The following is a 14,386-nucleotide window of genomic DNA, read 5'->3' as shown; positions in this document are numbered from 1 at the left end:
ACGAAATAATGCCATTTGTGGCCACTTGGATGGACCTAGAGATTATCATACTAAGTGAAGTAAGTCAGACAGAGAAAGACAAATATCATATGATATCATTTATATGTGGAATCTAAAAAAAGGATACAAATGAACTTATTTACAAAACAGAAATAGAGTCACAGATATAGAAAACAAACTTATGGTTACCAGTGGGGAAAGGGGTGGGAGAGATAAATTGGGAGACTGGGATTGACATATACACACTACTATATATAGAATAGATAACTAATAAGGACCTACTGTATAGCACAGGGAACTCTACTCAATACTCTGTAATAACCTATATGGGAAAAGAATCTAAAAAAGAGTGGATATATGTATATGTATAACTGATTCACTTTGCTGTACACCTGAAACTAACACAACATTGTAAATCAACTATACTCCAATAAAAATTAATTTAAAAAAATCTCAGCCCCACTCCATTTCTGTAAGGCAAGATATTATTTATAATTATACATAATAGACAAACTACAGGCAATTTTTTTTTTTTTTTTTTTTTTCCGTGCGGCTTGAAGGATCTTGGTTCCCTGACCAGGGATCAGACCTGTGCCTGCTGCAGTGGAAGCACAGAGTCTTAACCACTGGGCCGCCAGGGAAGTCCCCAGGCAATTATTTTTCACAAACATTTTTTTTTAAATTAATTAATTTATTTATTTACGGCTGTGTTGGGTCTTCGTTTCTGTGCAAGGGCTTTCTCCAGTTGCGGCAAGCGGGGGCCACTCTTCATCGCGGTGCGCGGGCCTCTCACTATCGCGGCCTCTCCTGTTGCGGAGCACAGGCTCCAGACGCGCAGGCTCAGCAGCTGTGGCTCACGGGCCCAATTGCTCTGCGGCATGTGGGATCTTCCCAGACCAGGGCTCGAACCCGTGTCCCCTGCATTGGCAGGCAGACTCTCAACCACTGCGCCACCAGGGAAGCCCCCTCACAAACATATTTTAAAGCCTAATTCTTAACCACTAGCCCACTATCTGAACCAACCAAAAAATCACCCCCTTTGGGAGAGGGTGAAAGTTATTATATGTGATGATATCTGAAAACTACAAGGTGAAACAGGGCCCATGAATGGGAGAAAAAATGATGAGAATCGGAGCAATGATTTGAGAGCATGAGAGGAGAGAAGGAGGCCCAACTTAATGTCATATCAAAATATGAAGAAGGAGTGAGATGAGTCACTTTTCTCCATGTCCTGTTTAGATTTGGGACATCTGACTAGTCCATCAAGGGAATTACGAATGGTAAGTAGTTACGTATAGGAGGATATTTAGGTTTACAGAGACAGATACCGTTCCTTCTGATTGAGGATTGTTTCTGTCCCGTAGATAGTACGTTAGTTAGAACAATGGCACCTCATATCCCCAAGGGGAGACAAAAGAGTTCTGAGCAGGATGTGGGCATTCCATGGTTATTGCCGTGATGCGAAGCAAATGGCTTGCAAATGGCTCTAAAGCCTATGTAGACTTCTCCACCAAGTGAGTATTTTTTTTTCTTTTTGGTTGGACGCCAGTTCTTTGATAGCAAGAGTAGAAGAGCCTATGAGGTAAGAAAGGTTGAAAAACCCGTGGTTAGAAAACACTTGACCCAGTTTGTGATGCAGGTCTAGCTTCTTTTTTTTTTTTTTTTAATATTTATTTTTGGCTGTGTTGGGTCTTCGTTTCTGTGCGAGGGCTTTCTCTAGTTGCGGCAAGCGGGGGCCACTCTTCATCGCGGTGCGCGGGCCTCTCACTATCGCGGCCTCTCTTGTTGCAGAGCACAGGCTCCAGACGCGCAGGCTCAGTAGTTGTGGCTCACGGACCCAGTTGCTCTGCGGCACGTGGGATCTTCCCAGACCAGGGCTCGAACCCGTGTCCCCTGCATTAGCAGGCAGATTCCCAACCACTGCGCCACCAGGGAAGCCCCAGGTCTAGCTTCCTGATCTAGGTAATTAGAGCATTAATTGAGCATTAATTGTGTCACTTGCTTTGGCGATCTCAAACAATAAAAGTCACGCATAAGCTGCAGGAGCCATGATTAGACAGCAGAAGGCAGGTTTCACCAAGTTAGCAGTTAACCAACAAAAGTTAATTAACAGATTAACCAACACAAATCATGGCTAACCAACAGAAGTCCTGATTGACTGACCTGATTACAACTCAAATCAGTGGGTCTTCTACTAACCTCAGGGAAATCTGGATGCTTCCTTCCCTAAGTACAGATAATATCATCCTCAGGGAATACATTATCATTGAGGAATGTTTTGTGGAATTAAGGTATAGTTCATCCAGGACTATCACTCTGGCTCCGTTCATAGCTGAGGATGCCCATTGTTCATTCGTTCAATCGACAGCTGTTTGTTGGATATCTGCCATGTGTCAGGTTCTGTCCCGGTCCTGGGGATATGCAGTTGATTTGTACCAATCCATTTGTAGTAGGTGCTGAAATATTGAACTATGTTCCTACCAGTTGTTGACTAACCATCGCCTTCAGTCTTTGTCTCCTTCCACCCAAGTCCACTGTGGTGAGTCCAGGGAAGACGCATGAAGTCACCGGGGAGTCCCCATCTTGTCCACCCTAGTTCTATGGAGCCGGCCCCCATGCCCCTCCTTGTCCCCTGTCGGGGAGGCTGGAATCCCAGCAAGAAAGATGTCGCACTTGGTGGTGCTTCTGTGACACCCAGTGGTGGAAATCTCTGAAGCCCACGGGACTCCTGAGGCTGTGACTGCTGGCCACAGACTGGACTTCCCCCACGATGGCCATGTAACCTCTGAAGTAGATGGTACTGTTGATTAATATTTTAAATATCATACTCAGATAGGTGTGATGTAGAAGGAAAAGCAAAAGCCCAAGGTTATCTAGAAGAGGAAGCATTCCTGTGTGCTTGGATCAGTCAGAGAAGGCTTCCTGGGTGAGGTGACATAACATCTTCAAGACCTGATAGAAGTTTTCTGTGTTTACTGGGAAAAAAGGATGTTTCTGGAAAGTGAAAGAGGAAACTCGTGGCACCAGCAACCCTAGACTTGGTGTCAGAAAACCAGGCCCTCAGACTTCCTGATGACCAGCAACCATGAGCCAGGATTGACGACACTCCAGCCTCCATCTGGTCACAGACACCTGCCCCAGGTCCCCACAGAGGTGCGGTGAGGTCTCTGTTCCAAGATAAAGGTGACACCGTCTGAAAGCCCTCTTGTTGGTGTCTTTTAAGCCCCAGGCTAGTCCCAACAAATCGCAGTTGTTTTTGTTTCTTTCAATTTTTTTATTGAAGTAGAGTTGATTTACAATGTTGTGTGTTAATTTCTGCTGTACAGCAAAGTGACTCAGTTATACACATATATACATTCTTTTTCATATTCCTTTCCATGATGGTTTATCCCAGGATATTGAATATAGCTCCGGTGCTCTACAGTAGGACCTTGTTGTTTATCCAATCCGTACATAATAGCTTCCATCTGCTAATCCCCAGCCTCCCACTCCATCCCTCCCCCAACCCCCTCCCCCTTGGCAACCACCAGCCTGATCTCTGTGTCTGTGAGTCTGAAGAAATCGCAGTTGTCACCCCTACAGGTGGACGGTCTCTCCTTCCTTTGTCTTCAGACATCCTCCTTGGCCATTTTCTTTGCCCACAGAAGCCCCCTCATCCTCACCCTCAAGCCATCCCAACTTGTCACTCCCTGGTGCGAGGACACACTTGGAGTCCCAGAAAGGTACAGCTGGGAAGGGTCTTGGCAGTAAGCCTCCAGCCCCGCCCTCAGGAGGTAGTGCGTGAGTGCGCCTAGCCCCGAGGCTGTGACTCTCCAAGCCCGCCCCTCTCCTTCCCTTCCAGGACTCTCCCACCGCACCCTCCTGCCCCCTCTCTCCCGTGGGGCTGCTCCTCCAAAGAGGACCAAATCCTTCATCTGTACTTGCTCAGCTTTTCAGTCTTTCCTCCTGCAGATGTGACTCTACCCATCTCCTAGCTGCAAGAACTATCACACTTGCACTCGGTACTTTGCTTTGATGGAAACCTTTTTTTTTTTTCCACTTAAAAATTTTTTTTAACTTAATTTTTATTTTATATTGGAGTTAGTTTCAGGTGTACAGCACAGTGATTCAGTTATACATATACATATATCCATTCTTTTTCAGATTCTGTTCCCATGTAGGTTATTATGGAATATTGAGTAGAGTTCCCTGTGCTATACAGTAGGTCCTTGTTGTTTATCTATTTTATATACAGTAGTGTGCGTATGTTAATCCCAAACTCCCAATTTATCCCTCCCTCCCCTCTTTCTCCTTTGGTAACCAGAAGTTTATTTTCAAAGTCTGTGAGTCTGTTTTCTGTTTGAACTCAGTACTTCTAAAGCTCATTACATATAACAACTTTGGGATACAGTTTTGATTCCCAAATTACGAGGCTCCCACTTTTAGGTGGGACAGATTCATGGCTTTAAACCTCATTGAATCACATAGTGAGAAACATGTTTATTTTCTCTGAATTCCTCAGGAGAAGCCTCAAGTCAGTGCTGATCTGTACCTAAGTCTTGCTCCTTTCCCTTTCAGCCAGGAATGAGGTTTAGCAGAACCAGGATCCAGCGAGAGTGAAATCGCATCTGGTTATTGTTTTGTTCGACTTCATTTTATTTATTTTATGAATGCCTTCTCATATTGACAGTTGGTGCTGGTATTCAAATTGAGCCAGAGGTTAAAGGTTTCCATTTTAAATAATGTTACAAATAAAAGAAGAGGGCTTCCCTGGTGGCGCAGTGGTTGAGAATCTGCCTGCTAATGCAGGGGACACGGGTTCGAGCCCTGGTCTGGGAAGATCCCACATGCCGCGGAGCGACTAGGCCCGTGAGCCACAACTACTGAGCCTGCGCGTCTGGAGCCTGTGCTCCGCAACAAGAGAGGCCGCGACAGTGAGAGGCCCGCGCACCACGATGAAGAGTGGCCCCCGCTTGCCACAACTAGAGAAAGCCCTCGCACAGAAACGAAGACCCAACACAGCCAAAAATAAATAAATTAATTAAAAAAAAAGAAATAACATTAAAAAAAATAATAATAAAATTTTAAAAAAAATAAAAGAAGAGGGACTTCCCTGGTGGTCCAGTGGTTGGGACTTAGCCTTCCACTGTAGGGGGTGCGGGTTCGATCCCTGGTCGGGGAGCTAGGATCCCGCATGCCTCGGGGCCAAAAAACCAAAACATAAACTGAAGCAATATCGTAACAAATTCAGTAAAGACTTTAAAAAAATGGTCCACATCAAAACAAATCTTTAAATAAAAAATAAAGAAGAATCAACCTAAATAAAACATTAAGTAGATAAAATTTTGGTGACACGGGCTATGGTGCCACACGCACGCACGCACGCACGAGGTCCTCCAAGCAGTGGAAACGAGGTTTACAGAACGGTTCACAGTAGCTACTGCGGAGGAGGGGGGTTTGGACAATGCAAACCTCTCTTTGGCCTCAGAGGGCATTTCTGTTTACCCAGCCCATGAATAAAAATACCTCACAGCATACATTTTAGTCAGCAAGTATTCTACCCTGGTGGAAATGATTTACTGAAACTTAGACCTTCTCCTGAAATCCAGCCCAAACTCTGATTTGGAAAACCAAGAAGGCCTATTTAGTTTCTGCTGTCATTGTTCCTGAACCACGCTGACTGCATAATTAGTGACATATAAAGTTCTTAATTCTCTCTTCTTCTTTCGTCTGGGTGTCAGGAGATTGGTTTCCGCTCCTTTGTGCTCACTCGCTAAGAACTTGCTGAACTGCTTATTCAGTTTGTAATAAGTGGAGGAGGTCACCTTGGTCCCTACCTCACTTGCTTCACACCTGCACAAAGACCGGATCTTCCATGTGTCAGTGTTACTTGACGGGAGAGCAGTGACGTTTCTGTCAGTTGAGTTTGTACGTCTGGCAGCCAAGAGTGTCCTGTAGGTATTCTTTGCAGGAAAAAATATGTTTGAGGTGACCACAGTGCACAGATTCTCTTAGAGCTTCAGAGTGTTTATAACCTGTTATTTTAGATTCTGAGCATATTTGTAGCTCCAGAGGTACAAAAATAAACTACGTTTTCTTGGAAAATGTGTGTGTCTGGGATGTGAGAGGAGTTGCAACCTTAAACAAGATTTCCAGGCGTTTACAGTCGAAGCATGCCAGTAAAAATATGTTTTTTTAGATGTCAAAATCCTAGGGTGCCCACGTAAATATCCTAAACAATGTGTGTTACGTGAGCTTTCTTTGCTAATGTGCTTTAGCTTTGAAGGTCTTTAGTTCTGGCTCCTGGGGTGGTAATGTACTACAGGGAAAGTTGAACTCAGATGGCAAATCTCGTTTGCTGTTCAAGGCGGTGGATGGTGTGCCTCCCACACTCAAGAGAATTGTTACTAATGGAGGTAAAAGTCACATCACAATTGATAAGGTAAAACTCCTTGCTTGTAATACTCCTAGCAGCGTAGAGGTTTTTGTTGGGCGATTAGAAAAGACAGCAGGTTTACCCGTCACTCACTCTTCATTCATCTGTGTGTCAACAAGCACCACTTAATTTTCCGTTCTCTGCAAAGCTGTGTGGGGAGATGGGTAAGCAGAGAGGAGAAGCTGGGGGGAGACCCTGTGCTCGTGGAGCCTGAAGTCTGATTTGTTTCATCAGTGTTTCCAAAAAAATCAGGATAAATTGCTTCTTCAGTCAAAATATAACTTTCCAAAAGTTAAAAACCAATACTTATTCAAATATGCAGTAAGCACATGTTGAAGACTTATTTCACTCATTAATGAGGGAAACAGTCAGATGACAAAGCTGGTTCAAAGAAGGATATGAAAAAAATAGGTAGGGAGGGAGGGAGGCAGACAGACAGATAGGGTGATTGGAAAAAAGAATGCTGGAATAAGGTGGCAAAGTTAGACCCAACTGCTTAATGTCCTACAAGGCAATAAAACAATAATCTTTGGTTATATTTCAACCAGGCAGGAATCTTTGCACCTATATTAGGCACATATGATTTATAAGTTACCAGTCTTCTACAGTCTTTACAGTGTCAAGGTCCAGTCAATAATAAACAGTAAGTCAAAGGAAGTTACATTTCCCGAGACCGTTAGATGACTCGGTTAAGTTTGTCAGTCATTGCGGCGTATGCATTGCCCGAGGGAACTTCCTGCAATGATGGAAATATTCTGTACATGTGCTGCCCAGTGTGGTAGCCCCTGCACATGTGTGGCTGTTGAGCACTTGAAGGGATTAATCTCCAGAATTTACAAGCAGCTCATGAAGGTCAATATCCAAAAAAAAACACAAAACACAAACAACCCAATCAAAAAGTGGGCAGAAGACCTACATAGACATTTCTCCAAAGAAGACATACAGATGGCCAAAGGGGCGCATGAAAAGATGCTCAGCATCACTAGTTATTAGAGAAATGCAAATCAAACTACCATGAGGTATCACCTCACATGGGTCAGAATGGCCATCGTCAAAAAATCTGCCAATAGTAAATGCTGCAGAGGGTGTGGAGAAAAGGGAACCCTCCTACACTGTTGGTGGGAATGTAAATTGGTGCAGCCACTATGGAGAACAGTATGGAGGTGCCTTAAAAAAAAAAAAACAACTAAAAATAGAGCTGCCATATGATCCAGCAGTCCCACTCCTGGGCGTGTATCTGGAGAAAAACATGGTTTGAAAGGATACGTGCACCCCAATGTTCATTGCAGCGCTGTTTACAGTAGCCAAGACATGGAAGCAACCTAAACGTCCATCCACGGGTGAATGGATAAAGACGATACGGTACATACATAAAGTGCAATATTAGCCTTTAGAAAGAACGAAATAATGCCATTTGCAGCAACATGGATGGACCTGGAGATTATCATACTAATTTTATTTAATTTTCATTAATTCTGATATAAATAGCCACGCGTGATTAGTAGCTACCGTACTGGACATCACAGCTCTCACATGCCATTAAATGAGCAGACAATCATTTTTCTGCCTTGTTTCCAATCTTGGATAATATTTTTCTAAACACTTCGCAAATTAAATCGTGTTTTGAATATTATCACGAGAGCTAAATATGTAAAAGCATTTGGAGAAGACTCCATTGGAAAGACCTAATTCTTTCACGAAGCACATAATTTCTTCTGCAAGTGGAATGCTTCTTCTATTGGCTTTCGTGACAGTGGATTCACCTGATATCATTCTGGCCAGCAAGGGAGCCACTTAGGAAGTTAAGCGTGTTTGGAGTGAACCCAGCTCTGCATTATGTTTTGCAAGTGAATTCGCTTGGTATTCATTTTCTTTTAGCAAGATAATAACGGTCAAGTCCAGTTTTGATTCAAAGGGGCTTTCTGGCTTGCAGCAAAGGGAGAGAACTGACTATTCATATTTCACAAGGATTTTAAGGCTTAAATAAGTTAACTTTTCTGCTGCCCTCACTTCATTACTCAGAACGAGCAGTCAATGCATTGATAAGGTTGGCTTTGATTTCTCACGAAGCTCAGTAGTTTTGCTTAATTTTCTCATCTTCTTGGTTGCTTGCAGGGGTTTTTCCGCAGAAGTATTCAGAAGAACATGATTTACACTTGTCACCGAGATAAGAACTGTGTTATTAATAAAGTCACCAGGAATCGATGCCAGTACTGTCGACTCCAGAAGTGCTTTGAAGTGGGAATGTCCAAAGAATGTAAGTGGAGTCTCAAAAAAATTTTTTCCTCTTTGCCTTATCTATAAATATGATTGCTCAGCCTCCAAAATCAAGTCGTGGAGGACATCAGCGTGTGGAATTCAGACATGACACGAATGATAGTTTGCCAAGGGTAGGTGTCAACAGAGATGACATGGAAATACAATAACTGTGGGGATTTTCAGATACAATCTGAGTGGCAGTTGGTGAAAAGGCAGGAGCTGGGTGTCGTGGACAGCAGGCTTGTATTCCAGAGCGGTTACTAACCAGCTCTGTGTCTCTGAGCCACTGGTAACTGGTCCTAGAGCCACATGGAGACTCTGTTTCCCCATCTCGACAGTAGGAATAAAGAGCTTTGCCTGTGTTGATGAGAATAAAACGTGGCGAGAGGCATGTGGTGATAATGTACCCTTTTTCAGAGGGTCCATCAACCGTGGTAATAATGTATCCTTTTTCAGAGGGGAGGGAGTGTAAAACTTTTGCTGTCGAAGAAACATTTAGAAACTTGGCACGTTGGCATTTTTCCAAACTCGATTCAGCCCCACCCCTCCAAACAATTATACACTTAATTTAGAAGAGAACATTTGAATAGATTAAAAATGAGTGGTCCGTAATCATCTGCTTGTGGGGCTTTGAATTATACATGCAGAGTACGTATACAGGCAGAGTACATACAGCACCAAAAGATCACGAAGGGAACAAGAACGTGCCAGGCGCGTGGCCGGGCTCAGGCAGGTGTAAGGAAGACGCAGGGATGTGTGCCTGGTTGGGCGCTCAGTGGAATCGCTGCCCACCTGCCCCCACTGCGTCCCGACACTTGAGGATCTGAGTGGGGCACTGGGCGAGGGGCTCTGAGGGGCCCTGGAGATGCTAAGCCACACCCACTGACCCCTATGAGAGTGGGACGAAAAGCCACAATCCGACAGTGGGGTTTGAAGGCTTTATGTGGGTCAGAAGCTCTTGGATTTTGGAGCTGGGACGTGTGGCCATGGGAGCGAGGCCCCTGGAGCCGGGCAGGGCTGCCCTGAGAGTGCGTAGCTGGCCGACAGTAGCTCTGCTGGGAGCTCTGACTTGGGATGTTTCTTGGTGGCCTGCCCAGTGTCTTTCCTGCCCCTCACCTTTCCGAGCTCTGCCCGGGGTTTACATAGGCTTTTCTGCGTCTTGGGTTTCTACTCCTCAGGGAAGACATCAGGGTTGGATCCATTCATTTGACTCAAGCCAATCAGTAATAACCTGTCCCAGCCACAGTCATTGGTTCATGGCGAACATGTAACCTAGGCTGGTCCAGGGAGAATGAGTTCAAGACTCACGCTCATGACCCATGACAGGAAAAAAATGGTAAATCAGACTTCATCAAAATCAGAAAATGTCTGCTGTTCAAATGACACTGTGAAATTAATGACAAGCCAAGCCACAGACGAGGAGAAAATATTCACAAATCACGTATCTGCTAAGGACTTACACGTAGAATATGGAAAACCTCTGAAAATTCAATGATGAGAAAGGAAATAACCCAATTAAAAAAACAAAACTAAGCTAAAATTCAGAATTGCCAAGATTATGAAAGACAGACAGGCTGAGACATGACAGCTAAGTGCAAGGCATGGTCCTGATGGTCCTGCAGTGGAGGAAAGCTACCTATGAAGGGCATTATTGGGACAGTTACTGAAATTCGAGTATAGGTTGTCAATTAGAATATCACATTGAATCAACTTTGCATGTCCTGACTTTGACCATTGTGCTATTGTTGCATAAGACAACGTTCTTATTCTTGATATATGCCACTAACTCCCCATGGTCCAACAGGGGTGTGTGTGTGTGTGTGTGTGTGTGTGTGTGTGTGTGTGTGTGTGGAGAGAGAGAGAATGAAAGAGAGGAAGAAAATGTGGCAGGATATTAAGACTTATGAATCTGAGTGAAGGGATACACAGTGAAGGAGTTTCTTGTACTATTCTTGCAACTTTTGAGCAAATTTGAAATTGTATCAAAATAAAATTACTAAAACAAAAGACTCATGCTTAGAATATTGGGGCAGAAGTGTCCTGCCTTCTGACGCGTGTGAACAAGGAGATGCAAGTGTTCTCCAGCCCCAAGGGAGCTCAGCTATAGGACAGAGCAGGCTCTGTGGATGGAAGAGTGGAAAGACAGACAGAACTCGGGCCCTGACTGGCATCCCTGAGCTGCCGAACCAACCACCCCTGGAACCTCTGCCTCCGGATGGTTTGCTTCTCTCTGCCAAGGACTCATGAAGGCAGTTGAGGCTGGGGTCTTATTCATAATTAAGGTCCCGATGAGCAAGCATGGGGTCACCAGACAGGGATGCATGCTGGGTATGCCGTCCCTTCTGGGAGGGTCACCTCCTCCAGGTGGTCCTGTTGCCCGCATCTCAGCCAGTTCCTTTGATCCCCTCCAAACTTTAGAGCTACTGAATGACTTTTTCCTTCCAGATTGAGTTGGTGTAGTACATTCTTGGTTATCAAAGTACTCATAGCTTTGGGACTTGGAAATGGTAAATATTCATGGTGTGTGAAAAAGCATGATACCTAACTGTGTGATCTTAATTACATAAAAATGGATGCTTAGTTGTGTAAATACAGAAACGAGACCTAGAAGGACACGTCAAACGGTAAACTGCTCGGGATTACGGATGACTTTGTGTTTTGCTTCTTGTGTTTTTTGGTTTCCTATTATGCACAGGTTAACTTTTAAGAAATAAATGTTATTTTAAAAACCTTTTTAAAAAAAAATCCATGAATGCGAAGCTTTGAAGCTAATCTTTACTCGGCTCAGGCCCCAAACCCTAGCACTAATGAGAAAAGCATGATATTGCCCTGAAATAGGCAAGTTATTCATATGCGTAAGCGAGACTCACAGGATGATCCCCTGACTCCCCAGTTGTGGCCCGACGTTCTGCAGATGTGGACATCACACTGCAGTTCTGGGGCAGAATTCGAGCTCAGGCTACAATTATAAGTGAGTAAGCCAGATGTGGACCCAGGGTGAATCAGTACTTTTGCATTTATTTTGCCTGGGCTGGAGACCCATTTCCTGCTTTCATTACTTAAAACCCATATCCTGCTTCTCCGTAAAAACTGGAAGCTTGGTTGCCAATTTAGAAAAATAATGTTTACACCCACAGGAGAACTCTAGTTTCAACCCTCAAGGAACTTATCACCTTAATTAGGTTTAAAAATACAGAAATGGGAAGAAAATGGGATCATTATGCCCAAGTGAACAAAAATAAATATATTTTCTTCAGAAGGAAACTGAAGGGGAAGAAATATACACTTGGAGTATAGTGACTGAGAGTCTAATAGAAGATTTTAAAAGTTGAAACAGAAGGAAGCAGGAAAATATGAGAATCACTAATCAGTTATACCACAGTACCCACCACTGAAACAAACCCAGGAATAACAGAGACTCATAGGATGGTGGAGCTGAAAACGGATCTTAGAGATTGATTTTCACTCACCTCTCTCCTTTGACATACGAGTATACCAGGATGCAGAGAGATGAAACGCTTTTCCCAGCAAATCCGCAACTGGCTAAAGACAGAACCAAGCTTACAATTCAGGTCTGCCACCTCTGCTTGCCATGCTTCCTTTGCAGCACCAAGATTAGCAAGGTTTGCATTCCACTGGGGCCAGAGGTCATGTCGTTTCACGAGTATGTATCAGAACCCTTTGGACGCAAGGGACAGAAAACCCAGCTCCAACCTGACATAAGCTAAAAAATCACCACACGTAACTGGATTACACGACTGGATCCAAAGGCTCACATTTGTTTTGGGGGCATTCTCATCGTTCCTCTTCATCTCTCATAGCTGTTTTTTGGGGTTTTTTTTTTTTTTTTTGCTGTGTTGGTTTTGTTTCTGGGAAGATTTTCCAAATGGCTGATAAAGTTGGCCAACCAATAGCCTGCCCGGCAGAAAGAGAGAGCCTCAGAACCTCTGTGAATGCAGGACTTTGGGGTGTTGGGGGCTGAATACGGTGATTGGCTAGTTTTGGATCGTGTGCCCAGCCCCGGACCCCACCCAAACCACAAGAGCCAAGGGTGTGGAAGAAGTGTTTCTCGGTGGGAAACCAGAAAGTCAGGAGGCAGAAACGACTTCATGTTCCCCACGAAATGTCGTCTCACAGCGCTGTTCCCAGTACGTTCTTATTCTTTATGCTGCGGGGGAAAAGCAAGAAAGAAACCTGAGAATCATCCCATGGTAGCAGCTAACATAGACGCGGTGTTTTCTATGGGCCAGGCACTGCATTAACCTCTTGTAATACTTCATACCATTTGATCCTCATAACAACCCTGTAAGGTAGGTTAGTTGTAATTCCTCTCTCCCTCCTTTCCAGCAAAATGTGGAAGCTGAGACACAGAGAGGTTAACTTACTCAAGGTAACACGGTTGGTAAGGCGCAGCCCTGGGATCTGGGCCCAGGGAGCAATATATATACTGCATGCCGTAAAAGGCAGCCTTGAAAACTCTGGGTTTTATTGCCAGTGGTTAATAAAACAATAATTACACTCCTTGCCACATATTAGAGATGTACGCCCTGGAAAATCATGTGCAAATTTAATTTTCATAGATCAAATTTGGTTTTAAAAGTATAAGGGGATGTACTGGTAAAAGAAATCCTTTCTTGTGTGTCCCGTCAGCAAAGCATGATTATTTCTTCATTTTTCTGTTCTATAAATGCTGGTGGGTATGCCTTATATTTTCCAAGGGCTTTGTACAGTAGGGGAACCTTTTTTGCGGAGGAGTAGCTCTTTGTCAGACCATGGGATTTGAAAGCGGTAACAGTAAGGGGAAAAAAATCGATTTTCAGCTGCATTCTAAAAGCAGTACAAAAAATCTATGAAGAACTTGGGGAGGAAGCAAAGGAAGTAACACGACTCCCAAGTTGAGTGATGAGCTTCTGCTGGCGGGTGGGAGGCTTGTAACCGTGTCAGGGAAGGAAAGTGTGTAGCAAAGCCCTAAAGTATGAACAAGGAAAAAAAGGATCAACAGTAAATGAAGACACAAAATTTGGGATTGTCAATGAGCTATGCAGACGAGCTTACGTCCGTGATGGGGAGGGACCGGTTGAGACCACGCTGCTTGGAGACCGCAGGAGCTGAGCACACGCATTTGAGTCAGTTACGGAAATCCCAGCGATAGTTCAGGTCTTTCAGCCAGCGATCCTCAGACTTTTAAAAAAGGGTCAAATAGAAACTGTTTCGGCTTTGTGGGCCGTATGGTCTCTGTCTCAGTTGCTTAACTCTGCCACTGTAGCACAAACACAGCTATAGAAAATACATGGACGAAGAGGATCTGGCTGTGTCCCAGTACATCTTTATTTACAAAAGCAGGTGTAGGGCTGGGTTTGGCCCGAGGCTTGCAGGGGCTCCCCCAGTGGTGACCTCACCCCCAGCTCGCCCCCGCCCACCGTCCCCTGCTTTCCTCCGACGGACCGTCACCCAGCTTCCAGCTGCCCTGGAGCCTGAGGACGCGCGAGCCTCACACCTGCACGCTCCGGCAAAGGCTGTGCCCCGGGGTTGGGTTTCCACTCGTTTGTCCGAGGAACTGCAGGAGCCTGCTGAGGTGCCACTTGCTCTTCGAAGCCGCCCCCGGACCCCACCCCACACTCGCGGCAGAGTTATGCACTCTTCCCCCTGCGCTCCCGCGGGGCTCTGGACATACGTCCAGGAACCACAAGCTTATAGCGCAAGGCTCCCTGG

At 44.7% G+C, this 14,386-nt stretch overlaps 1 protein-coding gene across 5 annotated transcripts in view; it reads left to right on the top strand.

Moving 5' to 3' along the window:
• RARB (retinoic acid receptor beta) overlaps positions 1-14,386 on the top strand; it is a 460,352-nt gene that overhangs the window by 348,606 nt on the left and 97,360 nt on the right. For all 5 annotated transcript variants that reach the window (XM_082460769.1, XM_082460771.1, XM_082460773.1 and 2 more), the window contains exon 3: positions 8,531-8,672. In XM_082460769.1, the coding sequence (XP_082316895.1) occupies positions 8,531-8,672 (142 nt within the window). The remainder of the gene's footprint in view (positions 1-8,530; positions 8,673-14,386) is intronic.

The sequence above is a fragment of the Balaenoptera physalus genome (genome assembly GCF_965194825.1).
Source record: "Balaenoptera physalus genome assembly, chromosome: 4".
Lineage (NCBI taxonomy): Eukaryota > Metazoa > Chordata > Mammalia > Artiodactyla > Balaenopteridae > Balaenoptera > Balaenoptera physalus.
Note: the sequence above shows the minus strand (reverse complement) of the source record. Positions and strands in the feature narration are given on the sequence as shown.